The following is a 16,118-nucleotide window of genomic DNA, read 5'->3' as shown; positions in this document are numbered from 1 at the left end:
TTGTTTTTTAAGAACCTTGGCCAATTTCTAGAAAAGATTCTTCTATACCACCTGAAGTAATGAACCTAATTCAGAATTTTGTAATAAAGGTCTGTAGAAAATTCTCTGAATTGGTCAGAGGAGGCCAGATGAATAGCCAAAAGAAAAGCATTCCAAACAGTTTTATCTCCTCTGTCTATTCATGTCAAGGAAGTCTTAGGGTACAGTGCAGCCTTATCTGTGCATTTGCAGTCCAACCACTGTCTAATCATACCTGGGGTTGTGCTGTCAAGAACTTAAATGCTGCTATCTGATGTATATCAATGCACTTATGTGCTTAGTTCCTAATATTAGTAAGAATTTTAATTATTGGCAGATGTCAGTGTGATATCGTAAGAAATGTAGAGAAATTCAAAACATCACGAAGATCAAGTTTAAAACAAATGGCACTTTGTTTTCACATAAAGCTTGAATTTTAGATGATGACATTTCCTACTCAGTAAATAAACATCCTTCATAATATGCAACCATAAGAAAAGGAGGGGGAAATTAAATGCTAGCTATTTTTCCTTTACAAAGGGATGCAAACTATTAAGCCGAAAATGTGCTTTGTCTGTTGGCAACCTAAATGTATCATATTTTAAATTCCAAGGTGATTTTTTAAAAAATCAGATTATCTGCTCTGTGCAGTGATAAACTAATTATATGTTTTAAATAGCATGGAATGAGGTTTCCTGTTTCAGATTAGCATTCATAATAGAAAGATCCAAGGCAATCCAGAAGGTAGCCTAAAGCCTCTTGCTAGGACTATTATATCATGCAAATCACTGAAAGGCCTGCATTGAAAATGTGGTTGTTCCCCAGGTGGGGGAAAGCTGATGTACACATACAGGTAAATTAGGTGTCAGTGATATTGTGGGCCAATAGTTGTCTTGGGGCAAGGTAGGGGGTCAGAACCCAGCAGTTCTGACGACAGCCTCCCCTAACAGGATGCCAGACTACAGTTCCCTTTTTTCCAAGTCAGCACAGATATGTGGAAAGTATCCCATTGGGAAAGGCTGCCTTACACCCTCTCATCCGACATATACATTTGAAGTATTTTTATTGTGAAAGTAATATGTGTAAGGCAGTTGCATGTTCATAGAGAAACAGTATTTTCTGCTGTTTTGCTGTAGCTGTGCATAAATGCTGTCACAGTACTGTGGTTGATATAGCACATGCACTTTGTACAAGAGGAAAGTTCAGGATCAGGCTCTTTAAAATTTTACTGGCATGCTGATTTGATTAGTTTCAGTGTTTATTCCTGCCCACTAATATAAGCATTTCCTCTTACAGAGTAGCTAGTTTAGTCACAATTTCCACAGCTGACTGAACTCAGTAAAATGGGTAGATTTCATAAAAGGAGAGCTAAACCTGACTCACCCTTTCAGTTTTCACATAAAAGAGCCTAACTAGTAAGACAAATGTTAAAGGGGGAATATTAAATATTCTTATGCTACTTTGATGAACCTGAACATTCTTGCTAGGAAAAAGTGGTCATGAGTTTCTTTATATAAAAATTGCATGAGAACACTGCAGAAAAATGGTGACTCAATTTTGCTTCTGCAAATTCAGCCCCCAAACACTGAGGATACCTTCAATGTCTGTAAAAGTGTTAACATTTAACCGTCACAGTGTTCCTTTTCAACATACAACCTTTACAGTAATTTGCATATTTGGATCCATTTATGTACCTAGTTAATGTGTTTCCTATACATTATTATATTCCACAGGTTGAATTGACTGCACAGCCCCCTCACCTGCCTGAAGCAACTGAGCTTTAAAGAGCTGCTTCTTTAAAAGCAAACTGCCCTGATGCTGGGGGTGCTGTGCAGTGCGGCCCACTTGCTGCCACATGGTCACAGGCCATCAAATATATTCCAGGCATGCCATCAGATCGTATTTTATTAATAGTTGTTCTCCACCTAAACTGCATCAGGTTCTGGGCCGTATACAACTAAAATTAAGCACCTTCATCATCACCATGATCATCAAATGACCCCAAAGAAAAGCAGCTTTCTTGCTGGCACTGCGGCATGTAAAGGGTTCCTCTTTGGCAACCAAAGGTCAAGTTCTTGGAAGGTTTGTTGGACTGAAGAACAAAGTACCATAACCACCACTCTGTTTTCCATTCTGCCTAGAATGGAAACATTTTGATCTTTCTAACTTTAACATGTTTGACATGAAGGTTTAGCCTTGTAGGGGAGGACTGGGAAACCGGAGGTAATACAGATATTATTCCTATTAACCCAGTCAGTGGTGAGGGTGCTGGGAATAGTAGTTCACTGACATCTGGAGAGTCACAGGTTTCCCAGTACTGGTGTATGGAGGTGGCTGACTGTGGACTCAGACTATGCCATCAGAGTTTGCACGAGCACAGGGGAGTGGAGCTGATGCTCAGCCTTCACCAAAAGCACTTCTCCACCACTCCTTTCCAGCAAGGTTCCAATTTACGAAGAGCCAAAAAGAGGGAATTGATAATAAGAAACCATGATTCACATAATATTTGCATATGTTCTGTCCAAAGTTGGGAATTATTCTAATTTGAATAAACATACAGTCCATTTCGACATAGAGTGGAAGACTGTGACCAGCTGACCTATGTGCCTTTCTAGGCAATAGTTCCCTAATCCTAACCCTCTTTAAACTGGCTTTAGATAGGATAGCTTTTCAGATATAAGATGGACTTCTGGTTGTCCTTCAAACAGAGGCCATCCTGTGTAAAAGAGGACACCTGGCCATACTACTTTAGTTTCCTGTCAGGTTCCACATTTCAAGCAGGTTATGTAGGAAAACAAGTGGCAAAGGTCTATGTTGATCCCACCATAGGAACACTCTTTCTGGATTAGTCTTTGTCAAAATTAGAGATGTTTAGAAGCCTCCATGAGCTGTCTAACTGGCTACTGTAAAAGTCTGTAGAGAAGGCAGAGTAGGATGGACCCTATATCTGATTCAAAATGGTAGCACTTAAACTTACAGGATTAGCTTTGGGGAACATTGATTAGAGTGAGCTCTGGAAGCCTTTCATTGTTCTCTGCCAGTCTCTGGCTATATTGGGCATTGTTGCTGCTACATCAGTGCTTTAGTTCTTGTCTTCCCCAAAATTCCAGAAGAGCATTCAAAAGCCCTGCAAGCTCAGTCCTTCCAGGCTGGGTTTCCTGAAGAATATTGGTGAGAAACTTTGGGTATTGGAACACATGCAGCCCTGCTATGGTTCATATACCTGTAGAGGTGAAGCTGGCCTTGTCTGTAGGCTTGCTTTTGTTACTGATGCTTTATTTTTCCAGTGGTGTAGTCAGCTTGGATGTTGGTGTGTTTTTTTCAGAAAATACATGCAACCTTTTAGGCCATCAGATTATGCATGCACAGATCTCGTGTATGTTCAGCAGCTTCTGTATTCTCTGCAAAATTATGAATGGTACCTTGCAGGCCTTTGGAGGTAAAGCAGTCCCTGATGCCACACCACAAAAAGTAGATGCAGGATGGAAGTTCTGTACATGCAATGCAATGCTCGCAAGCCTTGGTTCTGGAATCGGAGATGTACGCGTGCAGCCTAGTATGAACAGGAATTGCTGGAGTGCTTGGTCAAAAGGCAGTGAGCTGGCCAAGGGGTGGGGGTGGGGATGCGTCTGTGAGAGCTGCTTCCAATGTCCAATGTGTGCCGGAAGTGCAGGTTTGGCGGAGGGGAATGGAATGTTCTCTGTAGTTTTCCAAGAACAAAAACAGCTGGGCAAGAAGCTACTGAGACAGTTTCTAAATTTGAAAAATAAACGCCACATAGCCATTTAACCATTGCCATCTCTTGTGAAGTTTCTCATAAATGGAGTGCAGCTGGCATGTGTCCTCAGAATGAGTGGTTGGGCCTGTTCCCCCCCCCACTTAATTTCTCTTCTCTTCCCCCCCCCACTTAATTTCTCTTCATTCCGCAACCACATTTTGATCAGACTTTTTAAAACTACAGCATTTAGATTATCGACAGAGATGTTTTTCCCTGTATTCCCCCCCTCCCCCACTTCCCAGTGGGGGAAAGAAGTAAATGGCGATCCGCAGACTCCTCATATGCAAAACAAATGTTATTTATTAGAAGTCTTCTGTGGTCAGTGGAAGGCTGTCTGTAGGATAACTGGAAATAGTTCTGCTAATTCAAAGGCTGGTGTGTGAGTTAGTTTATTGTAGCAGTTTAAAAAGTTGAGAGTGAGAGAAAGACCAAGACTGCGGACTAAATCAGTTCTAATTGTGCACAACACAGGATGAGCTGTTTCATGCACAGCTCATTCTGTAGGCATATAAAGATAGTGTATCCCTATCTGCATCTAAAGTGTTATCCATCCACTTCAGTGAGAAACTGTTGTGAATTGCTCAGAGATCTGGTATTGGGCGATACAGAAATAAATAAAAGAGAGATCAGGATTCCAGTACAAATGCACATATGCCCATCAATTCAATTCTTAGAATTCGAGCCCACATCTCAAACTCCAAAAGCAGTTTTTGTTTATGATGGTGATAATAATCATAATCCAAAGCCAAAAGCAATTTACAGTTACATTAAAATTAGTGAAACAATAACCATTTGGCTTCTAACTTTCTAACAACCAATAATAACCATAAATGCCAAAACCATTTGATACGAGCTGAAACAACAGCCATAAAACCCAGTAAGTTTCAATGGAAACCAGTTATCTCTGACTCAAAATTAAACTGAAAAGTTTAAGAGCTTTCTGGGAAAGAACCCATCTTCACCAGTCATCTGTTATTTTGAAGGCAAACTTCCCAGAACAAGGAGTTCCACAGTTGGAGTGTCACCACCAAGCAGGTCCTCAGTTTACAGCCACTTGCAGTACTTCCAACAGTTGGCACATTCAGCAGGAAAATACTGAGGGCATCCTCAGAAGATTTCAATTATGGGAAAGAGTATAGGAAGTTGAGTTGATCCTGTGCTGTTGAGAATAACAATCAGATACATGTATAAGTAAAAAGTAAATGCTGTCCTTCCAGTCTTCTCCAGTCAGGCATTCTCTAGATATGTCTTACAACTCCCATCATCTCTAGCTGCAAGGGTCATGTTGACTGGGGTGATGGGAGTTGTAGGCCAACACACCTGGAGGATGGCAAGTTGAGGAAGGCTAGGCTAGCAGGTTCCTGACCCAGAGCTTTGAAAACAGGGTTCTACTCATGCAGGAGGATTAGTAAAGATAAGCAAGCGGAGACCTATCGATAACCCGAATAGGAGAATTCTGCCACTCCTGCAAACAGGAAAGCAGGGTGTGAATATACTAAAGATTTCCCTCTCCTTCCCCCAAATTATTTCAACAATAAAGGTGCATTTATTATTATTCTGCCAGGCTTTGGAATATTATATGACTCGCTTGTGAAAATAAACTACTTTAATCCAAAAAAGGTCATTGCTGTAGCAGGGCATCACATATTTGCTTTCTTTCTGGGATACCAAATGGACTGGTACATAAGTGTGAACTTAGCTCACCCAGCCAGACAGTCATGTAACAAGGATTCTGTATCCACCAGCTGAATCTTGTCTTGCTAATCTGTAGGCTTATTTGAATATGAGGGGGGTGGATTTTAAGAGTTAAATCACACAGCTCTTTTTATTTTTAAAGTGAGTGGATTCCTGGTTGCATTGTTAGGAATGATAAATTGATACCACATGTTGATTCCGGACAAAAAAGCCTCTGTGTTCCAGCAGCATTACAATTGCAGCTGCTGTCTGAATTAATGGGAAAGCTCCATAAGGTAAACATGGTATGGAAGAGACTGAAACAGACACTGAGCTTGAAGAAGTGAGGAAATTCTTGCAGGAGAGGGTCTGCCAATTTTCTTAAACGAAAGAAGAAGGAAAAACAAACAAAACACTTTCTGATGGCATCCTGAAATAGGAAGGGCAATCAGTGGTCCAGATCAAATTGGCAAAACAATGTAAACAGTTCTGAGAGAACATTTTTCATTGTCCTTTCATGGTCCTTAGGAAAGCTATGAATGAAGGGAGCAAGTGAGTTGTAATGCATGGACATTAATACATGACCCTTGAGAGGTTATCCTACTTTTCAAGAGTGGCTTCTTAAAGAGTTGGAGAGAGGGCTAATCTACAGCCAAATGAGACCCATTTTAATGGCATGAATGCAATTGGTGCCACTCTGAAGCTTCTGCATGTGTTTCAGGGGAAGCCTCCACTGGTTCCAGTGGGACCTTCTCTTGAAATACAGAGGAATACTTCAGACAGCAGGTTTTTATCAGGATCATGACAGGGAGATGAAGACCTGGTTAGAACAGCATGACAGCCCACGCTGGGTTCGTTAGCTGTAGCAGTGGTGCAGCATTCGCTGTCTGCCATTAGGCATATGCAAGCCCAACCAGGGGTTTCCATGGCTTTTCATGTCGTATGAAGCAAGACAACAGGGATTGTGTAAGCATTAAACAACCCTTGCATAACCTAAAACAAAACTTACTCACCCATCTCATTATGTTTGAAGCCAAGTTAGAAAGTTCCTCATGACACCATCTTGAGATATTTTTTTTTTAAATAAGACAGTATAGGAAAATTTAAATATAAATAAATAAGGGTTTTCTGGTAGAGAAAATGGGCATTTGAAGCAGTTTCATAGTGCTTTAAAATTCAGAAAATGTACATGTTTTTGATTTTTCTAAGTGTTTAATAGTTATAAAAATGATCATTATTCACAGTAGTCCTGTGAATTCCCATTAATCTCATTTTTAAAGATGTGAAACTATGCAAACTATTGACACGTTTAAGGCCACCCAGTTAGAACATGGCTGGTGTTCAGTTGGTATCCAGAATTCCCTCCTCAAACTTCTATCCTCCCAGTCATATTAGTTGTTCTAGTTAAGAGCAGTTGTTTAACCTGGACAGCAAAGATTCTGTAATCCTTAAATTATGTTCCCTGATGTCATAGCTATCCTGTGAATGAGGGAGCTCCAGTGCATACACAGAGCTCTTCTTCAAATAGCTTGCCCATTCATTACAGTGGAGGAGACGGTGCAGTGCTTGCAGAAGAATTGCAGGCACATTGCTGACCCTCCAGTTAAATGAGCAGAGACGCTAGCTCACACAGAAATTCTGTGTACCCATCAGTGTTCACAGGGCTCTGAATCAGAGCCATTAGCTGGCAATGTGAAAAAGAAAACACTGCAGAGCTTTTTTATTGGAGCCATGCCTTTTTGCTTACAAAGAAAGAAAAGCAGCTGGTGTGGATTTTTTGTTTTCTTAAAGTGATAGTCCAATGTAGGTCTACTCCGAATAAAAGCAAGAACAACTTGGGTTGGGCCTTTTTTCTTTAATAGACCTGGCTTCAGACTAAACTTTTTTTAATGTACTGACAATGGATGAAAAAAGCATGTAGACAAACTACATTTCTTTACATGCCCCAGATGTCTTCCATTTACTAAATGTCATCTCATGGGTGCCAGGATGGAACGCCTTAAATGACAATCCCTCTGGGGTGTGTGTGTGTGCGCGTGTGCACATGCACATTTCTATTTAGGAATGTAGTTTGTGAGCTCCCTGTTGCCATTTTGTTTTCAAAATTTGCTGGCAGAAGACACAGATTTGTTTTTTCTACATAGCTACAAGTGACGTTTGCCAGTGTTTTAAAGACTCCTCCATCTTCACATTTCGGCGTACAGCTTCATACAGGACTTTTGCCAAGAACAGCATGCCGCCCAAGTTCTTTAACATTATCTATCAAAATCTGAAACACAACTTTGAGCTATATTTCAGGTAGAATCTACAGCAAATTCTCTCTCCCCTCCCCTCTACTTTCTTCTTCTCTCTTTCCAGCTAGTGTAAACATAAGGTACTACTCAAAAGAGTTGATGGAAATAGCTTTTTATTTAATAGCCTATTATCTCTTTCCTGAGGTCACTCTACCCTAGCATTCCTGAAATGGCATAGCGATTTCTGTGTAATGGGTACATTTTCTGCACTTAATGGAGGCAGTTATAGTCTCATTCATGGTAGTTCCACATACTATATTTCTTGTGCAATGGGCTGGAACTTGGCATCACTGGTTCTTTTTACAGGTTTGCTAGTGCTTTGTAACTTAACTGCATATAATGGCAAGTCTTGGGAAATGTACCAGAATGTGTAGCAGAGTTAGGCCAGTTACTTAATTTAGATGCCACTGAAGGAAGTAGAAGAGGAGGAAGTAAACAATGAATATATTTACCAGAGAACAAATAAGTCCACTTGGTGCTGTTTGCTGAAGTCCTTTGGCTTAAAAGATCTCAAACATATTTTACACTGATCTTGAACATGCTGACCTAGGAAATTAAGCTTTTTCCTTTATTTTTTGAAGAACTGGTTTTCAGATAGTTCTTCAAAAACCAGTTCTGCAAAATGCTCAGATTCACAGCATATCTCTAATAATTATCCCAGTTTCTAACAATGCATTGATGCATCTATAACTTTCAGAATATCTTGGTAAAGGATCTTAATAGGAAATTATAGTCAATAAAGGAAAGAGAGCAGTTCTCCTTAGTGAATGAACAGAGAATTAGGGGTGGGGGAGTTATATTAAAGTTGTATAGAAAGTCATATTGAATCTCTTAAACCAATGGCATTTGTGTTGAATACACTTTTCTGAAGAATCATGCAGAGCTAGAGATTCATGATAGGGTAGGCTACATAAATTCTGTGTTTAGTGCAGTGGTGGGACCACTAAATAAGAAGGAAGGAGATCCAGTAACTGATATGAGGGAACAGGCACAGATGCTAAATGACTATTTTGCCTCTGTGTTCTCCCCAAAGCAGGATGGGGGATATCCGCATAGGAGATTAGATGAGGCTGGGGACTTAGGGGCACAGATTAGAGTCACCCCCCTTGAAGTTGAGGGGCTCCTCAGGGCATTGGACATTACAAAGGCTCCAGGCCCTGACGGGTTACACCCAAGAGTACTTAGAGAGTTGGCAGGGGTTCTCTCATGCCTGCTGGCCTCCATTTTTGAGACCTCGTGGAGAACAGGTGAAGTTCCAGAGGACTGGAGGGTGGCATCAGTGGTCCCAATTTTCAAAGAGGGTAGTAGAAAGGACATGGGGAATTATAGACCGGTTAGCCTTACGTCCATTGTAGGAAAAACAATGGAAAGGCTCATAATAGAGATCTAGTGATGCTAGATAGGGAAGGGAGGCTGACAGCCACACAACACGGCTTCCGCAAAAACAGGTCCTGCCAGACAAACCTTGTGGAATTCTATGACAAGGTTTCGAGATGGCTAGATGGAGGGGATGCAGTGGATGTGGTATACCTGGATTTCAGCAAGGCATTTGACAAAGTGCCCCATGATATCCTGGTGGAGAAACTGAGGAGCTTTGGGATACACCAAAGCACTGTCCGGTGGATTATGGCATGGCTGACTGACCGAAAGCAGAATGTAACCATTAGCGGGGAATCATCGGGATGGCAGCCTGTAACAAGTGGGGTCCCCCAGGGCTCTGTCCTGGGGCCAATCCTGATTAATCTTTTCATTAACGACATGGAAGAAGGGGTGAACAATCTACTGATCAAATTCGCAGACGACACTAAAACTGGAGCAGTGGCCACAACTGAGGAGCAGGTACTCCAGATCCAAAAGGATTTGGACAGACTATGGAAGTGGGCAGGAGACAACAGGATGGCGTTCAATGTGGATAAGTGCAAGGTCTTGCACTTGGGGCATAGGAATAGCTGCCATAAGTACAGGTTAGGGGACAAGTGGCTGGAGAGCAGCACTTGTGAAAGGGACCTCGGGGTGCTGGTTGCAGGCTAAACATGAGTCAGCAGTGTGATGCGGTGGTTAAGAGGGCGAACGCCACCCTTGGTTTCATAGCCAGAAGTGTGGCTTCTAGATCAAGAGAGGTATTACTACCACTCTACATGACTCTGGTGCGCCCACAATTGGAGTATTGTGTTCAGTTTTGGGCCCCTCATTACAGAAAGGATATAGCCAGGTTGGAGTCAGTGCAGCGTAGGGCCACAAGGTTGGTGGCCGGTTTGCAGGGGACGCCGTATGAGGCGAGACTGAGGGAACTGGGTCTCTTCAGCCTGGAGAAGAGGAGACTCAGAGGGGATATGTTGGTGACATACAGGTATGTGAAGGGATGTCACACGGAGGTGGGTAGAGACCTGTTCTCCCCTGCAGAGGAAGGCAGGACACGCTCCAGTGGAGCAAAGCTCAGGGAGCCAAGGTTCCATTTGGATGCCAGGAAGCACTTCATGACAGTCAGGACCCCGAGGGTGTGGAATGGGCTTCCACGAGAAGTCGTTGAGGCCCCATCAGTGCGGGTGTTCAAGGATAGGCTGGACGTCCACATGGTGGGCATGTCGTAAGCGGAGCTGGCTGGTGCCGGAGGTCAGACTAGATGGCCCGGGAGGCCCCTTCTGACTCGCTCTGTTTCTATGTACGTAGCACTTTTTTATTTTTTTTTTTTGCAATACATGAAACCTAAAATAGCCATCAAAGTTGCCATTATAGTAGCAGAAGAAGGCAAGGTAGTATTTTTTTTCTTACAATGTTTACATGTTAGCTATCATTGAGATGAATAAAGGAAATGTGTCTCTATCTAAATATTCTTTTTTTGTGTGGTTCTTGCAGAACTCGATCAGGCACAACTTGTCCCTCCATAGTCGATTCATCAGGGTACAGAATGAAGGAACTGGGAAAAGCTCATGGTGGATGATCAACCCAGATGGTGGGAAAGGTGGGAAAGCCCCACGGAGACGTGCAGTTTCAATGGACAACAGCAACAAGTACACAAAGAGCCGAGGAAGAGCAGCTAAGAAGAAAGCGGCCTTACAAGCTGCACAGGAAACAACTGAAGACAGCCCCTCCCAAATTTCCAAGTGGCCAGGTAGCCCAACCTCCCGCAGCAGTGACGAGCTGGACGCATGGACAGATTTCCGGTCCCGTACAAACTCAAATGCCAGTACGATAAGTGGCCGCTTGTCACCAATCTTGGCAAGTACTGAGCTAGATGAGGTCCAAGATGACGATGCTCCACTTTCCCCCATGCTGTACAACAGTCCACCCAGCATGTCCCCATCAGTTAGCAAGCCCTGTAATGTTGAGCTGCCTAGGTTGACTGATATGACAGGTACCATGAACTTGAATGATGGTCTGACAGATAACCTTATGGATGACCTTCTGGACAATATAACTCTTCCCTCTCCCCAGCAGTCACCCACAGGGGGCCTCATGCAAAGAAGTTCAAGTTTTCCATATGGCTCCAAAGGTTCAGGTCTTGGTTCTCCATCAAGTACTTTCAATAATGCTGTGTTTGGACCATCCTCTTTGAATTCCCTCCGTCAGTCTCCCATGCAAACCATCCAAGAGAACAAGCAAGCTACATTTTCTTCCATTTCGCACTACAATAACCAAACACTGCAGGATCTTCTGGCATCAGATTCACATAGCCACAGTGATGTCATGATGACGCAGTCTGATCCACTTATGTCACAAGCTAGCACAGCTGTGTCTGCCCAAAACGTACGTAGGAGTATTATGCTCCGGAATGATCCAATGATGTCATTTGCGGCCCAACCAAGCCAGGGCGGTTTGGTCAACCAGAATCTGCTCCACCACCAGCATCAATCCCAGAATTCCTCTCTCAGTGGCAGTCGTGCCTTGTCGAATTCCATCAGTACTATGGGCTTAAGTGACACAAACAACGTTGGCTCGGCAAAACACCAGCAACAGTCACCTGCCAACCAGTCTATGCAAACACTTTCTGACTCACTCTCAGGCTCTTTGTATTCCAACAGCGTGAGCCTTCCAGTCATGGGGCATGATAAATTCCCCAGTGATTTGGACCTGGATATTTTCAATGGGAGTTTGGAGTGCGACATGGAGTCCATTATCCGCAGCGAACTCATGGATGCAGACGGGTTGGATTTTAACTTTGATTCCCTCATCTCAGCCCAGAATGTTGTCACTCTGAATGTGGGAAACTTCACTGGTGCTAAGCAAGCTTCATCACAGAGTTGGGTTCCAGGCTGAAGGTTTTATGCAAAGAGGGGAAAATGGGCAAAGCAGGTTAGCAATGTTTAGTCTGTTGGCATTCATTAGACTTCAGTAGACTGTACTTTGCCATATGTAAATATGGTTTTTAAAAATGACAAGTACAGCCTTTACGACAAACATCCCAGACCAAATTGGGGGGTATATTATGCACTCGAATTATATGTTGAGGATTTGCCATAATAGTAACTAAGAGCTGGTTCAGTTTCTCTGTTCTGCAAGGTGATCTCCAAAGGCTCATCTTAAAGATGTAGAGTCTTATTCATGGACCCTGCATAATCACAACCGTTTCCCTCATACTTGCTGCTGAGGGACACAGCCTGTTGAAAGGGGGCTCTGAAACACAGGTGTGCAAGCATAATTCCACAGTGGTGCCTTTTGCTTCTTCACCAAATCTCTGAACCTGTTTCTCATGCTGAACCTCTTCACAAGACTGGTTTCCATGTGGCTTTTCCCACTTGCGGTTGTCTCCCCACTCTCAAAAAAAAACACTGCCTCCTATTGTGCAAAATGACACAACGGTTCTGTTGCTTATTCCTTGCAGTAGTTGGTTTGCACTGGAATGCTCATGATGTGAAAAGAGAATTGGATTTTTAACAGGGTAGATGACAAAAAACTAAACATTTCTTTTATTATGTTACAGTTAATTCATGGAATCAATTAACCTCAAGCTGATTTTTCTGACTGGGGTTTGGAGCCAAAAGAACTTTCCCCCAAGCTATTTTTTCAACCATGAAACAGAATATATGAGTATTCTATGAATAGGGCAGTCATAGTGTCATGTGACTATAAGTGCAATTATAAAGTCCATATTAGTGCAATACCTTTATTAGGCCAACCAATATATCACAAAAAATGTGCAAATTCTCAGAATCTTCAGATGTTCATAGAATCACAGAATAGTAGAGTTGGAAGGGGCCATGAAGGCCATCGGGTCCAACCCCCTGCTGTTGTAGGACACCAGTTTACACCATCCCACTCAGATGAGTCGAGTTTCTTTTTGAATGTCTCTAGTATGGGAAAGCCCATGACCTCTTTCGGCAACTGGTTCCACTATCATATTACTCTGACGATGAGGAAACTTCCTGATATCTAGCCGGAACCTGGGTTGTCACAACTTAACTTGAGTATTCCATTTCCTACTCCAGTATCAACAAGAAGAAAGCTTGACCTTCCTTTTTGTGACATCCTTTGAGGTATTTATAGAGGGATATTGTGTTGCCCCCTCAGTCTTCTCAAGGCTGAACATGCCCAGTTGTCTCAATCTCCCCTCATAGGGCAGTGTTTCCAAACCCTGGATCATTTTTGTTGCCCTCCTCTGGAACCTTTCTAATTTTTCTGCATCTTTCGTAAATCTTGGTGCCCAGAACTGGACACAGTATTCCAGATGAGTTCTGACTAGTGAGGAATACAGGGGAACTACTATGTCTTGTGATTTGGATGTAAAAAGCGGTATGATTTGATGTTGAAGTAGTTATTTATTTATTTATTACATTTAAAGTTGAAGTCTGACTGATTGATTGATTGACTGCATTTATATACCACCCCAATAGCCCAGAAGGCTCTCTGGGTGGTTTACAAACATTAAAACCCCACCAATCATAAAATAAATCAATTGGCTACACCACAACTGAGTATAAAATAACATGGTTAAAATGAATTAAATAAATAAATATACCATTAAAATTAATTAACTTTAAATTATTGGTTAAATAAAAAGGTCTTGGCCTGGCACCAAAAAGCACCTCTCTAGGGAGCGTATTCCATAGTCGGAGCGCGACTGCAGAGAAAGCTCTCCTCTGAGTACTCTGTCTCCTAAACTCTTTCACAGAGGGTTCCTGGAGGAGGGCCTCTGCTGCTGATCTTAGGGGACAGGAGGGCATATAGGAAAAAAGGCATTTTTTATAGTGGTGCTTATTTAACTTGCAATATAGGTAGGCCATATATGGCCACCATTTTGAATATGCACCCTCCACTTGGAAGTTGCATTGTACAATGCCAGTATGTACAGATTCTGGGAAGGGCAAACAACTCTTGCATAACCCATGCTCACCAGGTTTTCACGACAAACCCGAGTGGGGGTAGCATATGCATTGTGGTACCTGTGGGCACTGCAGCTCATTATGAGATAAATAACCCACTACAAGTTGCAAATTGTCTTTTGAACCCAGCCAGTGTCTTCATGCGACCTTACTATTATGAAATGCTTTGTAAAAAGAGGCAGACATTCACAGACAGAGCATTTGATGCCGGAGATACATGGCTAGGCTCTCCTGTGGGGTTTTTTTTGGGGGGGAGGGGGAATTATAAGCAGCTGAGGATATGGAATTTGGCATGGCAGAGCAGAGTTAGTGCTTCCTCTCTCTGCCACCTTCTTAATTGAAATCATGCAGCTGCATACTCATCTTTGAAACACCTATGTGTCCTGCAGGCAAAAACCTCTGGGTAGAAGTCTTTGCAAAAGCTGGGCTGGGATGGCTTGCTGGCTTTCACAAATGTTGTCCCAAATATAATTACAGTGGCACGCAGCTTTGGGTAGTACTCATTCTGAAGTGGAGTGAAAAACATAAATGGCATATCATTAGTGTCATAACTGTGGGCAAAAATGTCATGGGAGTATATGATCATGGTTATCAAAAGCCTACTTACAGAAGCTCTGATGCATCTTCAGAAACACACTAGCTCCTCAGGGATTTCTGCCAACTTTGATTTGAAAGCTGGTCTAACTGGACAAAAAGTTCTAGCATTTCAGTTCCAACGAAGTGCCATATAATTGGCAGGTGTGGCAGAACAGTTTCCAGTTGCTGTTCTGGCAAACAGTAGTGGAACCAGGGTGGGAAACTGAGAAGGAGGGGAGAGCCATTCCACTCTGAGAAGTTTGTACTGTTCATCTCTTGACTTCAGGAAATTCTCCATTTCATTTAAAACAAAAACCTGATGAAGAAGTTCATTCTATCATGCTAAGACAACTATCAATCAAGCTTATTGCTTGTAATGAATTATTATTTGCTAATCATGAAGGCTGCAATCCTAATTATGCAATGGAATACGAATTCAGTGAGACTTCAGTCCTAATAAACACATACAGCACTGGCCAGTAAGAAGAGGAAGTGCAACTCCCATTTGCTCTGTGAAATTAAATTAAGATATGTATTACGTATTTTATTTATAATTTCCAAGTTTTTTTTTAACAAATCAGTGCAATTTCTAAACTATGGGCAATGTCCTAACAGTCATAAATAGGAGAGCAGAACTCTGGTAAATCTTTCTGTTGTGCAAGTGATTGTGTATTATGTATGTCAAAGCATAATGTACAACCATTTGGGTAACCACATCTGTGCAAGCCTTACTTTGGCTGGAGTCTTCTCTTGCTCAGAGGTTGGAACTTAGTTTCTGCTGGTGCACTGCCATTTGCTCGAGAAGAATGGCATAGTGGGATGCTGCCTATATACAAGAAAACATATTGGAAAATAAAAATATAGGATTCAGTAGTTTTAAACAATTCTGTAAGGGTGTTGATTGTATCTAATTTTATACACTTTAGTGTTACTTACAGGTTTGTTTGCACTCACACACATACTGGAAGAGCTGCTAAAAATAGATGGGACAAATCAACTGTCAAAATAATAGCCTAGGAACTGTGGCTTAGCTCAGTTGTCAGTCAAACCTGGAATTGCCACCCGTCCTTCTTTGCCAGGGTCATGCTATACTCACAAGGCTTGCAAGAGAGTTATAACCAGGAGCATTGGCAGTGGGCTATGTTAGCAACAGGTAAGATAAAAGTGGCAGATGTCTCTGCTGCTGCTTCATAGAGATCAGTTTCTTATTATCTCCATCTACAACACAAATGAGAGCTTTGAGGAAGGAATCTATGTGTTGCTGGGCATCCTGCTCACCAGAAGACATCCATCCCTAACAAGCTGGTCAGTGGATTTGTGATGCCTGAAAAAATACAGTATAACAAAGCAACAGAATAATAGGTCATCCATTATTTGAGATTTTCTGTGCACTTTTTAAAAGGCCATTATGCTGCTCATGTGATTCAACAAAGATAATTGGAAACTTGCTGTTCCTAC

General features: G+C 42.1%; 1 protein-coding gene across 1 annotated transcript in view; it reads left to right on the top strand.

Annotated features, from left to right (window-relative positions):
• FOXO3 (forkhead box O3) overlaps positions 1–16,118 on the top strand; it is a 132,234-nt gene that overhangs the window by 102,840 nt on the left and 13,276 nt on the right. Inside the window, exon 2 of the mRNA XM_044426851.1 lies at positions 10,621–12,057. Within this exon, the coding sequence (XP_044282786.1) occupies positions 10,621–12,021 (1,401 nt within the window). The 3' untranslated portion in view covers positions 12,022–12,057. The remainder of the gene's footprint in view (positions 1–10,620; positions 12,058–16,118) is intronic.

The sequence above is a fragment of the Varanus komodoensis genome, unplaced genomic scaffold (assembly GCF_004798865.1).
Source record: "Varanus komodoensis strain SLA01 unplaced genomic scaffold, ASM479886v1 scaffold1, whole genome shotgun sequence".
NCBI lineage: Eukaryota > Metazoa > Chordata > Lepidosauria > Squamata > Varanidae > Varanus > Varanus komodoensis.
Note: the sequence above shows the minus strand (reverse complement) of the source record. Positions and strands in the feature narration are given on the sequence as shown.